We start from the raw sequence: 26,085 nt of genomic DNA, 5'->3' as shown, positions 1-26,085 counted from the left end.
TCAAGCTGACACTACACTCCTAAACTTGGCATGCAATATCCCCCACCATACGGCTTCAAACTACTTTTCCGTTCTCACTTAAGATGATTTAACTTCATCAACATGGGGCCTTAGTAAACCAGTTCTGCTAAACAACCCCCAATAGTGATTTGTGTAGACTCATCATGTCTTCTTCCAGACCATTCTCTTTGAAGGAAAGAACTGTTTCGATCACATATTTTTCAAATCCAACAGTATCTATTTCAGGGTCTTGCAAAGAGTAGTGGTAATAAGTATTTACTAAATTGAATCTTTAATTGGGCCCCTTCAACTCCAGGCCCTGGAAACCTGGCCACAGCTGCAGAAGAGCCATGAATAATTTTCACCCACTCTTTTTGTCCCTTTACCAGAAGCACGAACATACATGTGACAGCAGAATACACTTTAGGCAATGCCTTGGGACCTCCTGCCATGGCCTAGGAAGATGGTCCCAGAGAATTTTCTAGGCTTAGAATCAGAGTCCTTTGGATTATGAATATGCTGAAGGCAAGGGTAGATGAGAAGAAGACAGGAAAGTTGGGTAAGGAAGAACACAATTTAAGAGCAGAAGGTAGTGTGAAATTTTAAGCATCTTTTTGGTGGGGCCATGTGCCTTAATCCTCATCAGAAAGAAAGAAGATGCACTATTTTATAAAGCATAGAGTAGGTTAGACCCTGTACTGAGTATTAAACATATTATTACACCTAATCTTTGCCACAACCTCATGAGAAAGTCAGTACCTGTACCTCCCTTTGAACTTGTAAAGGAAAGTAAGGCTCAGAGGAGTTAAGTCATTTGTCCAAAAACACATACCTAGTAAGTGTCAGATTGAAGTGATGTTTCAAGCCAAATTTGTCTCTAAAGCCCATGTTTTTGTATTTCACCCCTGTGATCTCAAGGACATTTAAGATTTTCAGACTCCTGAACAGAAGAATGAGGGACGCTGTGCATAAATGTGGGTGGGAACTCAGCTGTGGTAGACTACTGTCTGTCCCGCGCACCCTTGCCCAAACCAGCATGTAACCCAAACCGAGACAAACTGATCCCACCAGAGGATTTGGAAATGGGACAGAGGAAGGGAGAGGGAGACAAGGAGGAAGGTGAGAGAGAGAGAGAAAGAAATCAGGCTCCCTCGGGGTGACTGGGGCCTGGGAGGCAGCAGCCATCCTCTGAGGAGCTGGAAGCACAAGAGGCTGGTCTTAGGTAAAGCAGGAAGCAGACGTGTAGAAGCAGCAGAGGCGGAGATGGAGAGAGGCTTTCTGGGTTTCCTGCCTTACTTCACGCAGTCCCTGGTTCCCTGCCCTTGGATTCTGGGAGTCACCACAGGATCCTTAAAACAAATTCCCCTTTCTGCTGAAGCGAGCTCCGGTGGTTTCTGTTATTTGGGACCAAAAAAAGTCTTAATTAATGCAACAGCTGTGGAAAGTTTCCTAGAATGGCTAAGTCGTCATGGCTTGTGTCTAATGCCTCCTCACTAACAAGCCATGACAGGCTGTTAGTTGGTGCTGCCACACGGTGCACTCCTGGGGCGAGCTGCGAGTGTCCACAGTGTGGGGAGGCAGTGAGAGGGCATGGCAGAATGTGGATATCAGGTTTCTACTTCAAAAACCAGTCAACCTAAATGTACAATGCTGCCACATTTTTTGGCTAGTAGGCATCTGAAGAAGGTTCTGACTTTTCTCTCAATATGCGGCAGGAAAAGGGTGCGGTGTTCTTGACTGATGTGGTGCTTTGGCTTGACTTTTTTTGTTCAGTGTTTCTTGAGAGTATAGACACATGAGGATGGTGGGTCAGGGCTTCCTAGACCGTGGGCCTGAATTCAAATCCCAGCTCAGCCCCTCTCAGCCGTGGGACTTTGGAGCAAGTGACTACACTTGCCTGAACCCTCGTTTCTTCATCCATAAAACGGGGCTGATTATTTCAATAATTAAACAAGAAAATGTATCAAAGTATAAAATAATGATACATATCAAAAGAAATAAAAGAAACACTCAATAAATGAGGTGTCTTGGTATATGTATACTTGGCACATTGAACAACAAAGCAAAATGAAAACTTCAACCTTTTACATGAGGTCATTTTCCTTATCCTGGGTATTTTGGGCTAAGCATTAACTGGTCTTTCTTTTGGTGTGTCCAGTGTGTATCAAGCCCCAAGGCAGAGAAGATAGGGGTGGGACACTCGATGAATGCCTGCCATGTGCCCAGCACTGTCTCAGGTCTGCCCGAAGGTCGAGACTGTGCTAGTGACTTAATATTTTCAAAGTAACTCTATTTCAAAAAGAGACGATTAAATATGACTATAGAAAAGGATAATTGAACACACATTTAAAGCATTATTATGCTTGTGGGAACACTCCTATCCTAGGAATTCTAATTACATCTGTAAGACCACAGGAGAACTGTTTAAACAATCACCATGTGAAATTCTCGATTCTCCCATATACAAACGGTGGTGTAATTCCACTAAGTCACCTCTCAGGCACAAAGATTATAGGGAAATTTGACCTTCGCACACTGACAGTAAATATAATGTAACAAGACCAATTTCTTCACACACACACCAGGACATCTATGCACATCAGTGTCCTGTGAAAGTCACAAAGGGACGCCGTACGCTGACTCACATTGTGCCACAACCGCTGAAAAGGGTTTTGGAAGTCTTTAACCACTTTCTAAGCCAATTCATGAGCTTCACAAGAAAATCAGTTTTACTACTTTATAATTATACTTAATTTTTTTTTTTTTGAAGCTTGATCATCCCCCCCCCCACCACCACCACCATTTACCACTCTTGGCTCTATACTGACTTGGCTGTTTCCAAAAATCAAATCCACTCTCAAAAGATGAAGATTTGCCGTTGTTGAAAATGTGCCTTAGGCTCTGAAGGCAATTTCCGAAGAGGAGTCCAAAAAAGTGTATGTCCTCCACGGGCTCCTGCCGCACTGCCTGCCAGCAAGCTCAAAGCCTCCTCCATCTTAATGCCATCTTCGGGACCCTGCTTTGTTCAAGCTCCCTCTTACCTCTTCTGTGTCACAAACTCCTTAAAAGAGATGTTTATATTTCACGCCCCCCGCTTTTCACCTCCCTTCCTCTCCTTGGCTGGCCACAGTCTACTTGGACTCCCACCACTCACTGCAACAACATACGAGATACGTGGGACACAGAGAAAAGAACCTGATGGTTAAATGCAGTGATTTCTGTCCCAGCTTTGCCCTGGCCAACAGCATCACAGCAGGGCACCAGGCAGCTCACTGCTGCTTGGAACTTATCAACCCAGGCTTTGCCTTTTCTTTAATTCTTTGAATATCCTCCTCCCTGCACCCCAACCCCACCTTTTCCTAAGGAGCTTCCATTCTTTAACGCTGGAGCTCTTCTCAGTACATCACTGGTCCCCTTTCTTGTTCAGGTGCCTGCTCCTGGCAGGTATATCCTGGCTCTGTTATATACACTGAAATATATATCTATCTGTAGCCCAGACCTCTTTCCTGAGTGCCAGACCTCTTTTTCTTCCTGCACCTTCGACATCGCCTTTTGGTATCCTAGGCACTTACTATCCATATCTTAGTCATCTTTCCCCATCCAAGCATTTTGTTCTTGCTCTCTATTTCACAGTCTCAGATTTTCCTTTCACTTTAGCTTAAGGATGGATACTGACACAGTTCAAAGGTCAAATAGGCATATCCTCCTGAGAGGTCTTCTCGAGACTGTCAGAAGCAGTGTTAGTTGCTTCTTTCTTCCTCCTTCTCAGTAAATAGTAAGACAAATGCCTATGGAATTCCTATTCATCCTTCAAGGCCAAGTTCAAAGATTACCTGGCTTTAAGCTTCCTTGTGCAAAATTAATTACTTTTTCAGCTGTGTGTGCCTATTTTTTTATGTGAACTTTTATTTTGAGGTAATTGTCAATTAACATACAATGACAAGAAATAACAGAGAGATGCTATTACCTTTTACCCATTTTCCAATGGCAGAATCTTACAAAATTATAACACAATATCAAAACCAGGATTTTGCCATTGATACAATGCACTGATCTTCTTTAGATTTTCCAATGTCACCGTGTTCACTAAGCTCCACACAATTTTATCCCTTGTGTAGGTTCATGTAAGCACTACCTCAAACAAGAGATCTGAACACTACCATCACCTCAAGACGCCCTCAAGTTGTCTTTTACTAATAATCATTCCCAGTTTTCCTCCTACAAATCAGTTCTCTGGTTCCAAAATGTGTCTTTTCTAAAATGTTACATAATAGAATCATACAGCTGTCACATCTCAGGTTGGCTTTTTTTCTACTCAGAATTAATTACCTTAAGACTCATGCAAACAGCGGTTGGTATCACTAGTTCACTCCTTTTAATTGTCGAGTCCCAGTCCACGATACGGACGTACCACGGTTTGTCTGACCGTGCACCTGTGGCCGGAGATCTGGGCTGTTTCCAGTTTGGGGCCGTTATGAATAAAGCTGCTATGAAAATGTGTGTGCAAGTTTCTGTGTGAACCATAAGTTTTTATTTCTCTGGGAAAAATGCCCAGGAATGCAATTACCAGGTTGTGTGGTGGTTGTGTTTCGTTTTTTAAAGAAACTGTCAAAGTGTTTGCAGAGTAGCTGTGCCATTTTACATTTCCACCGGCAGCATGTGAAGGATCTGCTTTCTCCACGGCCTCACTGGCATTTGGTAAGGCTGTAGCCTTTCACCGACTTTGCGGGTTCCTTTTATTTTAGCCATTCTGACAGGCACGTACTGAGATTTCACTGGGGACTTAATCATTTCCTAATGGCTAATCATGTTAAACAACTTTTTATCTGTTTATTTGCCATCTGTATGTCCTCTTCAAGAACATGTCATTTGCCCATTTTCTAACTGTACCACTTTTCTATTACTGAGCTTTAAGGATTCTTAACATATTATAGATACCAGTCCCTTGTGGGATATGTGGTTTGCAAATCTTCTCTCCCAGGCAAGCTTGTCTATTTATCCTCTTAACAGGGTCTTTCACAGACAAAAAAGGTTTTAAGTTGAGTTTATCCATCTTTCCTTACACAGGTTGTGCTTTTTCTGTCTAGCATAAGAACTCTTTTACCTACCCTTATAGCACACCTAAGTATTTTATGCTCTTTTACTTACTTATTTATGTATTCAATTATTTATTTGAGAGACAGAGAGAGGAAGAGAGGGAGACAGGGGAGACAACTAGCGGCGGGGAGGGGTAGAGGGGGAGAGAGCTATATAGAGAGAAGCAGACTCCCTGTTGAGCAGGGAGCCCATCCCACTACCTGGAGATTATGACCTGAGCTGAAGGCAGATGCTTAACCAACTGAGCCATCCAGGTGCCCCTTTTATACACTTTTCTATACAAGTTTTACAGCTCCACATTTTATATTTAAGTCCATGATCCATTCTGAGTTAATCTTTGCATAAGGCGTGAGTTTAGATCAGGTTCATTTATTTGCCCGTGCACCCCCAATTCCTCCAACACCATTTGCTGAAGACTGTCCTTCTACTGAATTGCTTTTGCTCCTCGTCAAATATTAATTCGGCATATTTGCGTGGCTCTAATCTGGGTTTTCTATTCTGTTTCATTAATTTATGAATGAATAAATTAGTTCTAGTTCTAGTTCTAGTTCTTCTATAGATACTCTTTATCAAGTTGACATTCTTCTTTTTCCCTAACTTGCTGCCGACTTTGTAGTACATGTGTGTGTTGGACTTTTTCCAAATGCTTCTTCTGTAATAACTCATAGGATATGGTTTCTTATTTTTTATTCTGTTGATATGACAAATCACATGTATCGATTTTTTTCCAATAGCTGTACTGAGATATAATTCACATACCATGAAATCTACTCTTTTAAAATGTACAACTCAATCTCTGTGTGGTTGGCAGTACCCATGAGGTTTACCCAAAGTGCAATTGGACGCTAGCTGAAAAATAAATAACTTTTTTGAATGTATGAATCAGAGGTTTTCAGTATCTGTAAGGAGTTGTGTAATCTTTTCCACGACCTAATTCTATGTTCATCACCCAAAACAGAAACTCCATAACCATTAAGAGTCATTCCATGTTCCCCCTTCCCTGGAGCTCCTAGCAACCACTAACTGACCTTCTTATCACATATGATGTGGCTTTTTGCGCCTGGTTTCTTTCTTTCTTTTCTTTTCTTTCTATATATATATATATATTTTTTTTTTTTGATGTATACCTCTCTTTTAAAATTTTTTAAATTTTTTATTAACATATAATGTATTATTAGCCCCAGGGGTATAGATCTGTGATCTTTCGTCTACGTTTTCAAGGTTCATCCATGCTGTGGCATGCATCATTATTTTATTGACTTTTATGGCTAAATACTATTCCAATGTATGGATATACCACATATTGTTTGTCTGCTTATCAGTTGATGGACATTTGGATTGTTCCCATTTTTTGGCTATTATAAGTAATATAGCTATAAACTTTTGTGTACAAGTTTTGTGTGGATATGTTTTCAGTTCTCTAGAAGTCAAATTCCTGGGTCATACACTCTATATCTAACGCTTTGAGAAACTTCCAAAATGCTTTCCAAAGTGGCTGTGTCGTATGGTGCATAGACATGAAGATCACCATGTCTTTTTGGTTGAATAAAACACTGGGTCCCTCTCTCTCTCTCTAGTAATTTTCTTTGCCTTGAAGTCTATTTTATCTGATGATAATATCATCACTGCTGCCTTTTTAAAATTATATTTGTATGGCTTATAATTTTTCATTCTTTTGCTTTAAAACCACCTATGTCACTAAATTCAAAATGAGTTCATTTGGAAATCCAATTACTGGATCATGCTTTTTATCTATCCCCCCAATCTCTGCCTTTAAATTGGTGTGATTAGGCAACTGGCACTAAGGGCAATTATTAATATGTTAGGCGTTACATTGCCATTTTTAAAAAAGATTTTTAAAATTTATTTATTTGATACAGAGAGAGAGAGAGAGAGATCATAAGTAGGCAGAGAGAGAGGGGGAAGCAGGCTCCCTGCTGAGCAGAGAGCGTGATGCGGGGCTTGATGCCAGGACCCTGAGATCACGACCTGAGCCAAAGGCAGAGACTTAATCCACTGAGCCACCAGGAACCCCTATGTTGCCATTTTTAAACTTTGTTTTCTGTTTGTTTCCTCTCTTTCTCATTATAATGCTTCTTTTCCTATAGGTTGAAGGAGCATTTTTTTTATTCCATCTTCATTATTTATAAAGTTATCACTTTGTGTAGATTTCTTAGTGGTTCCTCTAAGTACCACCCTATGAATAATTTATACAATCTACTATCAACTTTTTATTACTTCAAGTGAGGTATAGGGACCTGAATTCCCCTTAGGTTCCTTTACCCTCTCTACAGTCTCAGTATTCTTCCACATACACTGATCACTACATTATTGTTTTAACTTTGGTTCCAACCACCAAATATGATTTAAAAAACTCACGAGGATAGTTCATATTTACCCCCAGTGATACCCATTCTCATATTCCTCCTTCCATTCTGCAATTCCATGTTATCTTATGTTATCATTTCCTTTCTGTTTAGAGAACTTTCTTTAGTCATGCTTTCAGGGTATGTAGGCTAGAAGCAAATTCTCTTAGCTTTCCTTTGTCTGAGAATGTTTTTATTTCCTCTTCGTTTCTGAAGGATAGTTTTGCTGGAAATAGAATTCATGGTTAACATTACTTTTCTTTCAGTACTTGAAAATTCTGCCACTATCTCCCAGCCTCCTTGGTTTTAAAACGATTATCATTTGAAATGGTGTTTTCCTAAAAGTAATGCATCATTTCACTCTGCTTTAAAGATTTCTTTCTTTGCATTCAGTTTTTAGGAGTTTAAATATGATGTGTCTTGGCATTGGTTCCTCTGGGTTTGTGCTGTTTGGTCTAAGATACTGTGATTTTATATATAAAATAATTTACATATAGAAACTTATAAAGAATTTATAATAAGAAATACATATTTGGTCTTCATTCTTGCTCCTAATATAAAGCTCCTACAACTCTTGGAAATTTCCTAAATGATTATGAGCAATAACGATTATTTTTTGATATTCATAACAAATCTCCTTCAATCACACCTGAGTTTATGCTAATGAGATAACCTTTGGAAAGCTTTTAAGTATGGGGCTGGTTGTCAGAGGAATCAATCATGGGATCAGAGGGCTGGAACATGGAGCCTCATTCCCCAACCTCAGAGGATGGGAAAGAGGAGCTAGAAATTGAGTTCATTTGCCAATGGTCAATGATTTAATCAATCATGACTATGTAACGAAGCCTTCATAAAAACCCAAAAGGATAGGGTTAGAGAGTCTCCAGGTTGGTGTACTTGCAGAGATGATGGGAGGATGACACGTCCAGAGAGAGTCTGGAAGCTCCACGCGACACATCTTGCTACATTTCCTTGCCCCACGCATCTTGTTCATCTGCATGTGCCTGAATTCTATTCTTTTCTAAGAAACCAGTAATCTAGTAAGTAAGTTGTTTTCCTAAGTTCTGTGAACTACACTAGCAAATTAATCAAACCTGGGGAGGGGGCCAAGGAATACTCAATTTATAGCCTGTCGGCTAGAGCACAACTAACAACCTGGACTTGTGACTGGCTTCCCAAGTTGGAGGGGGCAATCTTGTGGGACTGAGTCCTTAACCTATGGGATCTGACACTACCTCTAGGTTGATAGCGTCAGGTCTGAGTTCCACTGTAGGACACCCAGCTGGTGTTCAGAACTGCTTAAGGTGTTAAAAACCCACAGGTCTGACATCAGAAGTGAAGGAGTTCATTACAGGAACCTGCTCAGCTTACTGAAGGCTGATCTTGGGCTGAATTTGGGAAGTTATCAGCCATTACTACTTTGAATACATTTCCAGTCCCATTTGCTCTCTCCTCTCTTTCTGGGACTCCATTGATACAAATGTTTGCTCTATTGTTATTATCGCATAAATCCTTCTTGCTCAAACTAGGTAAATCCTACTGCTCTGTCTTCAAGTTCATTAATTCTAATTCTATCCTATAATCTCTAATCTACTATTGTGTTCCGGATACTTTCTGTTTTATTTTATTTATTTTTGGTGATATTCCTTACTTTGATATTTTCCTTCTTTTTAAATTTCTTTGTTGAGATTTTCTATTTTTTTCATTTCTTTCAAGACAATTCATGATTATTTGTTAAAACATTTTTGCAGAGGTTGCTTTAAAATCCTAATCAGGTAATTGCGACATCTGACTCATCTTGGTATCGGTATCAGCTATATTTTCTCATTCAAATTGTTTTTCCTGGTTCTTGGTATGATGAGTGAATTTTGAATATCCTGTAAACATTTTGGGTATTATATTAGGAGACTCCGGATCCTATATAGTCTTTTGTGGGTCTTTGTTTTTGTTTTTGTAAGCAGTCTCCTACTGAGGTGTAGCCCAAGGGCAAGGTGAATGTGCGTGTTCAGCTTCCTATTGAATCCCAATGCTACCAACCGAGCAAAAATGACACACAGACTCACAGTGCCTTACTGTAGGTAGCAATCCAGGTTTCCCTTCAACCCTGTTGACATCTTCCTGGTGAAAAAGGGGCACCAATTCCCACTTTCTCACCGATTCCAAGTGTGGGTATAAATGAAGCTCCCTGCTAAGCCCCACTGTCACCAGGAAGGGGAAAAGCTAAAAGCTGGTATGTCTTGTGACTACAGTTCAGGGGCAGAAGCTCAACTCCCTGTTGACTCTAGGAGTGGGGAGTGGGTGAGCACCTCCCACTCCTTGGTTTATGGTGGCAGGAGGTACAGGCCTGGTTCACACTGGGTTCCATTCCAGTGACACAGTGGGTGTGCTTTGGTAACTGGCCCTGACTCATCACATCTCTTTGCTGCCAGGTAGGAATGGTGGCTCCTTTTACCTCTGGGACTTGCTGGCCCTACTCCCATGGGACAAGTGGAACACTACCTATTTTTGCTGGGGGACAGAAACTCAACTCCACCCTTAGCTCTGCCCACACTACCCAAGAGGAGAATCAGAACACAATCTGCTTCTACTGGGTGAAGAAGAGAGTCTGCTCCTCACTTGGCCCCACAGACACTATCCCCAAAGGGAAATTGACCCATGCCTCCTTCCACTGAGAAGGGGAAGGCAGAACAGCTCCTTCCTTGGTTCCACCAACACTACCTGAGCCTGGGAATAAGAGCACCAACAGCTTCTGCTATGCAGGGGACAGAAGACTGGCCCTGCACAGATGTCACACCTCCCAAAGCGGAATCAGAGTGTCACCTGCACGTGGCAAGAGGAACCTCTTGGAGATCTTTTTTCCTCTGCCTTTTGTTCATTCTACAGCACCCTTTCTGGACTATATGGTTGGCAATGAGGAAAACCAGGGGAATCACTGGCATATTCCTCAAGTCCTGAGACTCCCATGCAATCTGCCTTCTCTTTTCCACCTTTCTGAATCTTCCTATGCTTGTTTGTTATGTTATGTCCATGTTTTTAGGAAGGAGGAGGGCTGGGAAGAATGGGCATACTCTACCTTTGTCACAAATACAAGTGCCTCATTTTATCAGAGCAACTTTAACACTTTATTCTTTAAGATGTTTTCCTACCCAATTTTCACATTACACAGCAACCTCTTTGAAAGCTCTGGACTATGTCTCTTCACCACTCACCTTCCCAGGAATACCAACCAAGAAGAAACAGGAATGGATCCCAGCACTTAGAAACATGTTCTATTCAACCAATTAATACATATTCTGCAAACTCCTACACAAAACGTTGACTTCTTCCTTTTTCTCCCTCTTTTTATCTTATACACATGTATTTACATATACAGTTTATTACATACCAGTTACTGAGTTAGATTCGAGAAACAGAAAGACAAGTAAGACCTAATCTTTGTTCTTGAGGGCTTTGCCATCCATCAGGATAGAGTCACACACAGGGACATTAGAGGACAGTTTGGCAAGTGCCAGGAAATAGATGTGAACAAACAGGGAAGGGAAAGGAGAGTGTGTTGACTAATTCTTCCAGAGTGAGATGGCAAAGGCAGTTCAGATGGGCCCTCGAGAATAGATGAAGGGCAGGGCATGGGCAAGACACACAGCTATGGGAGAATAAAACTGTCTGGGGAAGATGAAGGGCTGAATCAGGACAGGATACTGCATAGAAGCTAAGAAACTTATTTCCCTCTTTCACTATTATCAATAAAGCTGGTAATTTCATTTTTTCACTTGACCTGATATGAGTATCAAGCTACCCAGCATCTCCTACTCTTAAGAATGATTTGTCCATACAAATATTTACTTCTCATGGATCTCATTTTCAAATTCTCTCTTCCTTGCCCACTCTCCATTACCTTCAGTGGGAGGCTTGTTTCTTTCCCAAAACTTTCTGCTGGAAGTTGCCTTCTTTTATCTCCAGCCCAGGCATTAAAAAGTGTAGAGATGTGAACGATCAGTAGGACTGGCGGAGTATAGACCTCTGAGAAGCCATTACTCCATGTAAGCATTAGGACCCATTAATCTTTGTTATTGTCTATGAGTTTCTTGTAATTTCATTAACAGTGATTTGGTATTTACAAGAATGGAATAATATTGCCAGTAAGTTTAAAATGACAAGGACATCTTCCTTGTTTAATGCAGAATAATTTAATCTTGCTCTGTTCCAGGTAAGAAAGAAGGGATTCCCTTGGCAATGAAGAGGTGAGATTCAAAACACAATCTTTGGATTTTCTGTGTGGCCCACAGGGAGGCACGGTCAGTTTTTCTGTCTGATAAATGTGGCAGATGGTCACCAATGGAATACTACTTCTTTCCAATGCAAGGATGAGAGGACTCTGAATAACTCCAAGGGGACATCTCAAAGAGAGTCATATTCCATCACAGCCAGTACATTTTGAAATATTTAGTTGAACAATTTCAACGTGTAGTCTAAGGAGCACTAGGTCCATGAGATAATCCAAGAGAAGGAGTTCAAAGAAATATTAACCCACTGTTTTCTAAAAATATTTGGCCACAGAACCCTTTTACTCTATGACACTCTATTAAAATCCCAAAGGATACATGACCTACCAACACCTTTTGGAAAATCCTAATCTGATCAAATAATCCATTTTACAAAGGATGAAAGTGCTCTGCCTTTCTCCATCTCCCCAAATTTAATTAATTTACTCAAGGTCACCCCACTAGTTCCCAGGAGAGCTAGGACTAACTTCTAGTACTCCTTCAATGCTGCCACACTCCTTTACCAGAGGAACCTTTTCTAAATGGGAATTTAATCATACTGGACTTCCTGATAAACAGCAAGATCATTAGTCACTTAATGTTAGTTATATTTGAAAGCTTTCCGACAAAAGGGTTGACCTGAGAGAGGTTAGTATTACATGTCTCTCCTTTCAAGCAGTTATTTCAAGGTTGGTTTTACCTGGAGTAAAAGGAAATTTATGTCTGTTTGGAAGAGTTCCATCTTGAAGATATTTCAATATTTCTTGCCACAGCACCCTTTCTGTGCTCGGTATTTTTAGCTCACTCTTTTCTATTTTGGCAGCTGAGAAGCTGCAGTTTGTAATTTTACCTTCAGCTTCATATTTCTTCTTAAAAGTGAATACAATGTCCTGTTTATAATAATAAAATCACTAGTTGGCAGAACGACATTAAATGGAAAAAAAAAAAAAAAGAGAGAGAAAGCAATTGGAAAATTTAGAGCAAGCAATTTTAAGTGCCAAGTTTCACATTTGTAATGGTCCGGTGGAGGTCACTGGGCATCCTTTTTATTGAGGGGATAGTGAAGAAATAGATATCCACAAGTTCTCCTGTGAAAAACTATAGATACCACCTCCACTTCAAGGAAGCTCAGGTTTTACTAAAAAGTGATGTGATCCAAACTTCCACAATATTACTAACTATAGGAAAAATATAAAAATCATTTTAGCATGGTATTTTCCCCCTCCAATATTTAGGTTTTCATTTTCCATTTTAATTGAGCTTTTAAGCTTCGGTTTCCTATTCCAGTTTAGCAACAAAGAAAACAAAATAATAAGAATGAAATTAGAAGTAAGTGGAGCCTGTCTCAGAAACAACCTTGGGGTTTCTTGGGCTTCTGGTGCAACCCCTACAAGCAGTTTCCTTGGATCCAGTCTCTTCCTGATCCCCAAAGCCCTGCCATATTAGTGCTGCTTGCTCTTTGCTTTTCTTTAACCTCAGATGCCCTGCTGAAGAGAGCTGCAGGTCTAGGCCATGCAAACAGGGATTCTCCAGAGACTAGAGGTGAAGGTCCAGAAAAATGGTGCTCGCGATCAGAAGGGCCAGATCACCCCTAGGAGTTCACACCAGCCTTCCTTCTTGAAAATTGCTAACCAGCCATTTTTCTTTTCAAAATAAACACTATTTCTCTCAACTTCAGTTTGCAAAATATTACCCCAATTCCACTGGACTAAAAAACTGGAATTTTACTGACATAATTGGATTATGAGGTTTAAAGATTGATGGAACTTTCCTGTTCCAAATATAATCGTTCAAATACCAAATCTAAACGGGTATGTAGAAGTCCTTACGTAGCTAGAGCCAGGGGAACGCTGCAGGATGCATGGCAGAGTGGCCGAGCAGCAGGGGTCAAGAAGCTATCAAAAGCATAGGAGTTGTGAGCCCTGGTATTGAAGGATCTGGGAGTCTTACAGGAATGTATCACCTTTTCTGTAGCCACATCCTATCACTAAATGAAGACTGCTTTAGTCCCTCTAGCTCCCTCTATGCCTGCTCACTTTTCAGATACTGGTTCAAGTACCAATGCCCTTGGCAGTGGCTCATACTGGTATCATATTGGTATCATTGGGCCATACTTTGCTGTAATTTGTCTCCCTGAGAAAGAATAAAGTCCTGAAGAACAAGAACTGGGCCTTTTTTGTCTCTGTATTTCCAGTAACTAACTTAGAATTAGGCATACATTACATATATCCATATAAAAATAATATGTATAAATAGATGTATATAGGAGAGAAGACAGGAAAAGGAAAAAGACATAGAGGGTTTCATTTAGGAGTTTACAGAATATGTATTAATTTATTCATGTTTTTTAGTGGGTGCTCGGACTCATTCCGAATTCCTGTGACATTCCTAGGAAAGTAATGTTGATAAAAACCTCTTTGAAGGCACTGCACCTCTGAGCAGAAGAAATCACATACTACAAACGCTTGTACCAAGCAACTCTCCCCTCTGGCACAATCCCACCCAATTATCAAATCTCCACTACCCATGGATGATATTCAATTAATATTTGTCAGCTGAAAAACTAAGTGAATCTATCTTAAGACTGAAGAGAAGGAAAAGGTAACCAGATCAAAAGACTTCAGCATACCACAGACTTCTCTTTATGTTCATCTTTTATTGTAAAAAGTAAGCAGTTAACTGATTACATACATAAATACATAAAAAATTAATCTTGGTGACCTCATAAGGTATATGGGTCAGGAGTTAAGTGAAGTGTCCAGAAAAAAGCGTCAGTGTTCCAGAACAGAAAGCCAATGACACTTGCGTCCTCATTACTTCCTGTGCTTTCAGCCAACTGTGATCAATGGGATTTGCTCATGCCCCATACATGGATTTATGGAAATTACTTAGTTTCAGCTAAACTAATCCTTACAAAACAGGCAAGTGGCTAAAAAAGATTATTACAAAGATCCACAGACTGAAGATACTACTAAACTAATAATACTAATTCTACTAATACTATAGTACCAATAGTACTAATACTACTACTAAAACGGCAAAGTTGACATTTCTTCTGTCTCTAATATAAATTCATCACCAGCCACATGTATGATTTCAAAACAATGACTGCCAACCATATGCTACCCAACAGATTCTTAGAAAAAAATAAAAAGACTTAATCTGTTACTTCAAGGTAAAGGTGACATTTTAACAAGAAAAAAAATACTGATTTTTGAACAAAATAAAACAAAAAACCTCAGGTTTTGAAGACAACATTTTTAAAAAGGGCATTTGAAATGTCATAAATTTGGAGACCTAAAACAATCTAAGCCTAAGATTGCACTACTGCAAAACTACTCATATCTATACACTTAAACTTTGTGAGAGAATTTTCTACCTATTTTTTCAAGATGCCAACTGAAGAATAACCAAAGACTATGAACCTATTTTTTTAACTCTAAAAATACAGCACCTTTCAATTAGTTCACAAGAACTGACTGACATCATGAAAGATGAAAATTTATTAGCTGGATTGTATTTCTGAATATAATCAGTGAATAGGACTAAAACATGAGTATTATGATTTAGTAATTTCAATTATCTTCTTCTGAGGTATCTTTTTCAGTTATGATAACCATTAAATCTAAAACTAAGTATCAAAATATACAGAACTTATAATCAGAACTTTGTGTTTCTATATCACAGGTTGTGAAAACAAAAATTTTTAAAAAACATGAATTTCAATCACACCTCTCTCATCAAAAGTAAAATTATGAATGTGAACAGCTTACTATGCCTTTTTAAAGGAAAGTATCTTCAAAATTTATTTTATTCTCATTTTTCCACTTTTATGTATATTTATAATGTACATAATAAATAAGAAAAGTGGTAAATATGCTTGTGATTATAAAAAAAAGACATAAATGTTATTGGGAATGCATGTTTCAAAAAACTTTAGAGATTACTACTTTAGGTATTGGGAAACAGTTGAAAGATTTTAAGCTAAAGGAGTAAAAGAAATCAGATTTGAATTTTAGAAACATAATCCTAGCGATAATAGGCAATGAAAACGTGTTAGGAGGTTAAAGTGATAAAAAAAAAATCACTGATACTATGCTCATAGCAGTATACTACAGCTCGTCCTATAAGCTCCCTGGATCTGTGGATCCTTGCACAGCACACACAAGCTTATTTTAACAGAGGTCTTCTGCAGAGCAAGGCCTCCTGTTCTGTGGTCTAACTCAGAGGCAACTGGGGCCAAAGAAAAAGGCAACGTGGAGCCACCCGAGTGGAACTGAGAACACGCGGGGCTGGCGGACTGTTGAAATGCCTTATCATTTATCTGTAGGCTAAGAATCAGGCTAAAAAAGATCAATCACATCTCTTTTCTGACAGTCCCATGTATAATTTTTAAAAGATATAAAAGTTATTTAAAAAAATAATTTGGGGGCACCTGGGTGGCTCAGTGGGTTAAGGCCTCTGCTTTCGGCTCAGGTCATGATCCCAGGGTCCTGGGATTGAGCTCCGCGTCGGGCTCTCTGCTCAGTAGGAAGCCTGCTTCCCCCTCTCTCTCTGCCTGCCTCTCTGCCTACTTGTGGTCTCTCACTGTCAAATAAATAAATAAAATCTTTAAAAAAAATAATTTGTAAAATAGAGCAATTTATAAAATGAAGTGAAATACTGCCCCTCCCTACCTCCTACTACCCTACCAAGTCCACTCATGATCACAACTGTTGATGTTCGATGTATTTCCTTCCAGACCATTTTCTATGCATATATATTTTTGTATATGCATATATATGTATGCATGGGTATATGCTTTTGGACAGTATTTTTATATTCTTTGGCTTTATTAAAAATAGGCTCATATTCACGCTGTTTTGAAACCTGTTTCTTTTACTTGGCAACAGATGACAACCACCCCTTTAGGACAGTCCACATGGATCTAGTTCCTGTTTGGCAGCTGCAGGGAATGCAACCTGGCTGGTATGACAAGGTTATTTAACCATCCCTTTGAGGGGGTGCCTGGGTGGCTTAGACGATTGAGTGTCGGATGTTTGCTGTAGGCTCAGGTCATAATCTCAGGGTCATGGGACTGAGTCCCAAGTTGGGCTCTGCACTCAGCAGGGAGTCTGATTGAGACTCTCCCTCTGCCCCTACCATGCCTGTGTACCCTCTCTCTATCTCTCAAATAAATAAATAATTTTTTAAAAAAAAGTCATCCCTTTGTTGAGGGACATGAACAGTGTCACTTTTACAACAGAGCAGCAATGAACATTCTTGTACATCTATCCTTGTACGCTTTGAGCAGGATGGGTTTCTTGAAGTCAAGTTTTTGGTACATTTCAAATGTTGATAGTTACTGAGGAATGACTAGACTGACTTAAACTTCAAACAATGAAGTTCAACCATTCATTCTTACTAGGTTTTGTTTTGTTTTGTTTTGTTTTTTGTTTTTAAAGATTTTATTTATTTGTCAGAGAGAGAGAGGGAGAGCGAGTGAGCACAGGCAGACAGAATGGCAGGCAGAGACAGAGGGAGAAGCAGGCTCCCTGCTGAGCAAGGAGCCCGATGTGGGACTCGATCCCAGGACACTGGGATCATGACCTGAGCCGAAGGCAGCTGCTTAACCAACTGAGCCACCCAGGAGTCCCTAGATTTTTTTTTTAAATAGATTCCAAGGTTTAGGGAAAGACCTCAGCAAACAAGCCCTTCAATTTGTATATGAGAAAATGATGGTTCAGATAGAGTGGTTTGGGCCCAAGACCCCAAAGTCCCTGATGAGATCACGGACCAGCAGGTGTTCCACGAGTGGTGGTTACTACTGAAAGCCAGGACAGCAACTTGAGTTAAGTGACTGCAAATATAAACGTGTGGTCCACCAGAGCTACTAACAAGAAGGAAAGGGGACTGTCATCTCCTTTTCCTTGCCTACCCTTGGCAAGAAAAGAAAAAAAGCATTTGTATCTTAAAGGAAAAAGATAGAATAGCAAGAGGGAGCAGAGAAGGAGGATTCTTGAACTAGATGGAGTAAGGGGCACCAAGAGCGAAAGAATCGTAAGTTCAGCTGCATGAAGTGAGCAAGTGTGGTGGAAAAGACTCTGACATGGGATGACCTTAGCGGAAAACCTTCCACAGCCTCAGTGGGTTGTATGAAAAGTTTCTTGGTTCTAAATATCTCCATGTGGCATCCAAAATGAATGCCAGTACTGAAACCAAATTCTGAAGAGAAATATCAGAAAAGAACTAACATCCCACAATGAAGAAACATCTTCAAAGAAGATGTTGTTATAAAAATACCACAAAAGTACTTTCCAACAAATTCCAGACCTAAAAGTAAAGCTTTAAAATGAAGCTCCAAGCACAGAAGCTTTGAACCCTTTGCTCTGTGCCTGAAGAGGCCCATTTAAAGGAAGGTACTTCTTGACCAGATAACATTGTTGTTATTCCATCAGACCTAAGGGGACATAACAATGAGAAAAAGAGACAGCAACTGTACCTTCTGAAATTAGAATGGTCAAGAACAAATGGGAGCAGGCTTTTTCTATAAAGGGCCACAAGGCCCTTCCCAGGCCATATGGTCTCTGTTGCAATTATTCAACCCTAATGCTGCAGTGCACAAAGACAACCACAAACAAAATATAACCAAATAAGCATGGCTGTGTTCCAATACAATTTAATGGATACTGAAATTTGAATTTCATATAATTTTCATGAAAGATTATTTTGTTTTGATTTTTTTTTCAGTCATTTAAAAAATATAAAAACCATGCTTAGCTCATAGGCTATCCATAAATAGGCAGTGGGCTGGATTTAGCATGTGGGCCATACTTTGCCCACCTCTGGTACAGAGCACTTAAGTCTCAACTGAACTGAATTTGAAAGTTGGTAGAAAGATGGAAACATCTGAGGTCCATCCCTAAGAAAGTGAAGTTAGAAGACAGAAAGGTGGAAACATGTTGTTCTTAAAGAGTTTCAGACATTTACCTTAAGTCTCTTCTCTTGCTAAATTCCTCTGGTGGGATTGTCCAGGGCAGGCCTTGAGGGAGACACTCTAGAACTTCGGAAGAGAAATCAGAGAAATCCACACCATACTCTGTTAGTATTCCTTCTGTTTCAGGCTCAATTTCACCAGCCTGACCAAGGCTCTTAGCCAGCTGCCTGTGAACAGGACAGAGAGGAACAAGTATGTCAGTGAATAAATAAGACCATAGGCATCCGTTTCCTCTCTAAAAGTGAGGGTAGTAAGCAAATCTTCGAAACCTCCTGTCCTTCCCCCAGCAAGAACACCATCACCCGTGAATGGGGGCTGAGGGGTAAGCAGAAGAGACAATGATACTCTTATCCTGTTAGATCCCTAACTACAGTATAATTTTAACTTTCTTCAGGAATTCTGATGTGGGGAGTTGGGCCAGATGGCCTTTCTTGAGCTTCCTGCAATTGTTTTTCTTGAAAAAGTCAAATTGAGGGGCACCTGGGTGGCTCAGTGGGTTAATGCCTCTGCCTTCGGCTCAGGACATGATCTGAGGGTTCTGGGATCAAGCCCCGCATCAGGCTCTCTGCTCAGCGGGGAGCCTGCCCTCCCACGGCCCCCGCCTGCCTCTCTGCCTGCTTGTGATCTCTGTCTGTCAAATAAACGAATAAAATCTTAAAAAAAAAAGTCGAATTGATATTATTAAAAGCTTTTGTCAATCCCTTCTCTTACAGACACCTTTAGAGATAATTCTTAAATCATTAGTTTCACAGTGCCTATACCTTTTTTAAAAAAAGATTTTATTTATTTATTTAATAGAGAGAGAGATCACAAGTAGGCAGAGAGGCAGGCAGAGAGAGAGGGGGGAAGCTGGCTCCCCGCTGAGCAGAGAGCCCGATGTGGCGCTTGATCCCAGGACCCCGAGATCACCACCTGAGCAGAAGGCAGAGGCTTAACCCACTGAGCCACCCAGGCGTCCCACAGCACCTATATCTCAAGTCACACTCACTAGATTAGATCAGACACATATTTTTTTCACAATTCTAATTTTTACCTTAATATTTTAAACTATTTTATCTGAACACACTACTAATATATTTTCACTGTAAGAAGTTAGAAAATACAGAAATGCATCATGAAGAAAATTAAAAATAATAGCAATCTGCTCACTTGGCAAACTGCCATTCACATTTTGGGGTGTTGGCCCATTAAAAGTAAGTTGCTCCATTAGAAGTAAATGACTGTATATTTTTTCCTGTTTTGTTGAAGATTATTTGACCGTAGAGTTGAGGGTCCATATCTGGGCTCTCTACTCCGTTCCACTGGTCTATGTGTCTGTTTTTATGCCAGTACCATGCTGTCTTGGTGATCACAGCTTTGTAGTAAAGCTTGAAATCAGATAACGTGATGCCCCCAGTTTTATTTTTGTTTTCAACATTTCCATAAAGATTCAGGGTCTCTTCTGATTCCATACAAATTTTAGGATTATTTGCTCCAGCTCTTTGAAAAATACCAGTGGTATTTTGATCGGAATGGCATTAAAAGTATAGATTGCTCTAGGCAGTATAGACATTTTAACAATGTTTATTCTTCCGATCCAAGAGCATGGAATGGTCTTCCATCTTTTTGTGTCTTCAATTTCTTTCATGAGTGTTCTGTAGTTCCTCGAGTATAGTTCCTTTACCTCTTTGGTTTATTCCCAGGTATCTTATCGTTCTTGGTGCTATAGTAAATGGAATTGATTCTCTAATTTCCCTTTCTGTATTTTCATCATTAGTGTATAAGAAAGCCACTGATTTCTGTACATTGATTTTGTATCCTGCCACGTTGCTGAATTGCTGTACGAGTTCTAGTAGTTTGGGAGTGGAGTCTTTTGGGTTTTCCATATAAAGAATCATGTCATCTGCGAATAGAGAGAGTTTGACTTCTTCATTGCTAATTTGGATACCTTTTATTTCTCTTTGTTGTCTGATTGCTGTTGCTAGGACTTCTAATACTATGTTGAACAAGAGTGGTGAGAGTGGGCATCCCTGTCGTCATGTTCCTGATCTCAGCAGGAAGGCTGTAAGCTTTTTCCTATTGAGGATGATATTTGCTGTGGGTCTTTCATAGATAGATTTTGTGAAGTTCAGGAATGTTCCCTCTATCCCTATACTTTGAAGTGTTTTAATCAGGAATGGATGCTGGATTTTGTTAAATATACAGTGGAAAAAAGACAGTCTCTTCAATAAATGGTGCTGGGATAACTGGACAGCTATATGTAGAAGAATGAAACTCAACCATTCCCTTACACCGTACACAAAGATAAACTCAAAATGGATAAAAGACCTCAATGTGAGACAGGAATCCAACAGAATCCTAGAGGAGAACATAGGCAGTAACCTCTTCGATATCAGCCACAGCAAATTCTTTCAAGATATGTCTCCAAAGGCAAAGGAAACAAAAGCGAAAATGAATTTTGGGGATCTCATCAAGATCAAAAGCTTCTGCACAGCAAAGGAAACAGTCAACAAAACAAAGAGGCAACCCACGGAATGGGAGAAGATATTTGCAAATGACAGTACAGACAAAAGGTTGATATCCAGGATCTATAAAGAACTCATCAAACGCAACACACACAAAACAAAATGAAGACATACAAATGGCTATCAGATACATGAAAAAATGTTCATCATCACTAGTCATCAGGGAGATTCAAATTAAAACCACATTGAAATACCACCTTACACCAGTTAGAATGGCCAAAATTAGCAAGACAGGAAACAACATGTGTTGGAGAAGATGTGGAGAAAGGGGAACCCTCTTACACTGTTGGTGGGAATGCAAGTTGGTACACCCACTTTGGAGAACAGTGTGGAGATTCCTTAAGAAATTAAAAATAGAGCTTCCCTATGACCCTGTCATTGCACTACTGGGTATTTACCCCAAAGATACAGATGTAGTGAAAAGAAGGGCCATCTGTACCTTAATGTTTATAGCAACAATGGCCACGGTCGCCAAACTGTGGAAAGAACCAAGATGCCCTTCAACGGACGAATGGATAAGGAAGATGTGATCTATATACACTATGGAGTATTATGCCTCCATCAGAAAGGATGAATACCCAACTTTTGTAGCAACATGGACGGGACTGGAAGAGATTATGCTGAGTGAAATAAATCAAGCAGAGAGAGTCAATTATCATATGGTTTCACTTATTTGTGGAACATAACAAATAGCATGGAGGACAAAGGGAGATGGAGAGGAGAAGGGAGTTGAGGGAAATTGGAAGGGGAGGTGAGCCATGAGAGACTATGGACTCTAAAAAACAATCTGAGGGTTTTGAAGGGGTGGGAGGCTGGGGGAACCAGGTGGTGGGTATTAGGGAGGGCACGGATTGCATGGAGCACTGGATGTGGTGCAAAAACAATGAATACTGTTACACTGAAAAGAAATAAAATTTTTTTTTAAAAAAGTAGTAAATGACTGCATTTAACAGAATAGCTCTGATGCTCTGAGTAGGGTTCCACCTTTTAGAAGGCAACTATACCTCTTCATCTATGGGTCATCTATAAATATACCAAAATTGATCGTGCTCAATTCTAGTTAAGTCCTGGCATTCCACATTCAGGCCATAAGTCAAAGTTCTGTGTAGAATACAGATATGACATTCTTCCGGAAAGGGGTTTAGCTCAGGCATTTGGGTTTTCTCTGGAGCCATTTGATTTCTCTGAAGAAGACTGTGTTTCCTACGTAAGGGTAGATGCCTGGCTGCCAGAGTTCTTAGGTGCACCATGGTAGAGGGAGACTGGGGATGCGGTTGCCTCATGGGCAGACTTCTAACAAATTCCCATCTTCAGCCTTGCTAGCGGAACAAGGTAGTGGTGGCAACAGGGCTGGCCCCACCTCTCATATGCCAGCCATGAGAAACCAGCCCAGAGTGGACACATACATCTGCCTACCCATAAGTTCTGTAGCCTACGGGGTGCCTGTGGGCTCCTCACATACAACATGGGCTCAGACTGAGTGTCATTTTCCCAGAAGGCATATCAAAAAGCCAAAAGCAACAAAAATATGTGGGGAAAAATACAGAAAGCTACCAGGAAGATCCATACATATTTGGAAATTAAACTAACAGGCTAAATGAGAAATAAAAAGAGAATCAGAAATATTTCAAACTGAATAAAACACAATATATCAATATTTGTGAGAAGCAGCTAGCATTGCTTTGAGGGAAATTCTGCTCTAAATAAATGTAATGCTCATATTAGAAAAGAAGAAATGTTTCAAACTAGTGATCTAAAGCTTCTACCTTAAAAAAATGAAAAAAGAAGAGCAAATTAGATTTCAGGTAAGCAGAAGGAAGAAAATAATAAGTAAGAATTAAGGGACAGAAAATGAATAGCCATAAAGAAAACCAATAAAATCAAAAGCTGATTCTTTGAAAAAAGAATAAAATAGAAAAGTTTCTAGTGAAGCTAATCAAGAAAAACAAGGAAAGACCCAAATTACCAATATCAGGAACAAGACAGGACACATCATTATAGATCCTACAAGCATTAAAAGGATAATAAAGGAATTATAAGTGACTTTAAGGCAATACATTCAATATCTGGGGTCAAATGGATAAACTTCCTGAAAGACAAACTGCCTAAGATTATTCAAGCTGAAACTAATACGTGAATATTCTGTTTAAAACACTAAATTCATAGTATAAAAACCTTCTCACAAAGAAAACTCCAGGCCCTGATAGCTTCACTGGTAAATGCCACAAAGTATTTAAGAAAATAATTAATACCAATTATACAAACTCTTTCAGAAGAGAGAAGAGGATGGAACACTTTCCAACTAGGCTCATGAAGTCACCATTACCTTGAAACCAAAATCAGAGAAAGGATGCATGAGATCAATATCCCTCATGAACACATTTTTAAAATACTTATTTAAGATTAACACACAGAATTCACTCTTGAACAATATGGGGTTGAACTGTGTGGGTCCACTTATATGCAGATTTTTAAAAATAAATACAGTACAGTAATATAAATGTATTTTCCTTTCCTTATGATTTATTTAATAACATTTTCTTTTCTCTAGCTTATTTTATTGAAGGAATAGAGTCTATAATACATATAACATACAAAGTACATGTTAACTGACTGTTCATGTCATTGGTAAGGCTTCCAATCAACAGGAGACTATTACTAGGCAAATTCTGAGGCAATTAAAAGTTAAACAGATTTTCAACTGTGTAAGAGGTCAGTGCATTATTCAAGGGTCAACTGTATATATATTGAAAAAAGATAATACACCATGACCAAGTAAAGATTTAAAGATTGGTCCAGCATTCAAAAATCAATCAATATAATTCATCATATTAGCAAACAATGAGAAAAACATGCAATCATTTGACAGATACAGAAAAGCACTGGACAAAATTCAACATCCATTCATGATCAAAACTCTCAACAAAAGAGTAATGAATAGGAACAACCTCAATTTGATTAGTGGCGCCCAGGAAAACCCTAGTGCTAATACCACAACTTAAAGGTGAAAACCTAAATGCTTTCCTCCAGACCAGGGAGAAGACAAGGGTGTTAACTCTCACCAATACTATTAAACATGGGGTTGGAGGTCCTAGTAAGTATCGTAAAGCAAGAAAAAGAAAGAAAAGCCATACATATTGAAAAGAAGACTTCTACATTGCATGTAAGTGGGCCAAAGGACTACAATTTTCATTGCAGTAGTGACCACCCTCCTACATAATGCCAGGCATTTATAGAACACCCTTCTCACTCTATGAAAACCAATAGCCGGCACCCTGTGTATGACTTAGATTCTGCCTCAACTCATGACTTTGAATGTGGAGAGAATGACAAAAAGACAAGAGGCGCTCAGGATTCATTCATGGCAGCTAGAGTGGTTTGTAGTGATAGCAGTGGTGGAAACAATGTCCAGTGGCAATGTTGATCTGTAAGAGCAATGGTAGAAGCCATTGGCATTGTGGTCAAACTAATTCGGATGAAAGATGATGGCCCGGTTTCTCGTCCTTGCTTCTCCAGATTTGCCTTGGTTCCTATCTACATTGTTTTTTAAACATCCGAGACTCTTACTGTTTCTGTGAGCCCTTCAATATCCTTCTGATAAACTCCTTTTGCAACCAGAGTTAGTTTCTCTTATTTGCAATCAAGAAGCTAGACAGGGAGCTCTTGGCTGACTCAGCTGGTAGGGAAGCAACTGTTGATTTCAGAGTTGTGAGTTTAAGCCCCACATTGAGTGCAGAGCTTATGTTCTTAAAAAAAAAAAAAAAAAAAAAAAAAAAGTGCACCTGGGTGGCTCAGTTGGTTAAGCACCTGCCTTCGGCTCAGGTCATGATCCTGGAGTCCCAGGATCAAGTCCCATGTTGGGCTCCCTGCTCAGCAGGGAGTCTGCTTCTCCTTCTGCCTCTGCCTGCAGCTCTGCCTAGTTATGTGCTCATGCTCTCTCTATCAAATAAATAATAAATAAAATCTTTAAAAAAAAAAAGTCCAGACAGTTCAAAGACTCAAGCCTCATTATTTTTTAAAATGATAATTTTTGAAACGACTATATTATTACCTGTGTACACTAGAATGAAGTTTTTCCATTGAAGATTTAAGGAACCTGTTGTTACTGCCTCCGAGATCTGAAGGACATTTTGGAAATAAATGGAACCTGAGTTATTTCCAACCCATCTATTATTTTCATAGCTTCCCAAGGTTCTGTTTCCTACATTCATCTTCTAATACCTATGTCTTTAACTATCTGCGTTCTTGGTTCAAAGCACAAGAAACTAACTGGTTGAAAAAGGAATTTACTGAAAAGATATTAAACAGCTCACAGAAAGAGAGACGCCTAGAGAACCTGAAAGAGGGATGGAAAAAAAGAATTATATGCTCAGTCTCTAAATTCCTGATTCCAGGCTAAGCTGAAAACTCAGGGACTTCCTATATGCATCACACACATATTTTGAATCTCTTGCAGCTGCCAGGATAAGCTGAGGGGCGGGGAGGAGTTTAAAGGGCAATAAATCATCACATCATTGAATTCAGGATCTCACTAAATCTCTGATGTGAAAAGTGGAGGTACTAATCAGAAAGAATAATACTCAGAGAACCAGACTCTCTCTCTCTCTCTCTCTCTCTCTCTCTCTCTCTCTCTACTATACAGGAGGATGCAGAAAGGTCTGAGGACCTTGAATGCCTAGTTCCAACTGACCTTCCACTGTCATGAATCCTAAATGGACTATGATAGGGTTATATCCATTCTACGGGTGGTCTCTGAAAAAAAGAAACTTCCACCCTGAGAGCAGAACTTCAAGCAATATATCCATGGTCTACTTTGGCTGAAGAAACATGGCCTGATGGGCAGTTGCTATAAGTTTAGCCAGACAGATAGGGACCTGAAA

General features: G+C 39.7%; 1 protein-coding gene across 5 annotated transcripts in view; it reads right to left on the bottom strand.

The window, feature by feature from the left end:
• The window catches only part of DIS3L2 (DIS3 like 3'-5' exoribonuclease 2), a 365,245-nt gene that overhangs the window by 148,647 nt on the left and 190,513 nt on the right, over nt 1-26,085 (bottom strand). For all 5 annotated transcript variants that reach the window (XM_032355174.1, XM_032355177.1, XM_032355175.1 and 2 more), the window contains one exon: nt 18,695-18,868. In XM_032355174.1, coding sequence (XP_032211065.1) covers nt 18,695-18,868 — 174 coding nt within the window. The remainder of the gene's footprint in view (nt 1-18,694; nt 18,869-26,085) is intronic.

Source organism: Mustela erminea, chromosome 8, assembly GCF_009829155.1.
Source record: "Mustela erminea isolate mMusErm1 chromosome 8, mMusErm1.Pri, whole genome shotgun sequence".
Taxonomy (NCBI): domain Eukaryota; kingdom Metazoa; phylum Chordata; class Mammalia; order Carnivora; family Mustelidae; genus Mustela; species Mustela erminea.
The sequence above is the reverse complement of the archived record's forward strand: the minus strand, read 5'-3'. Positions and strand labels throughout refer to the sequence as shown.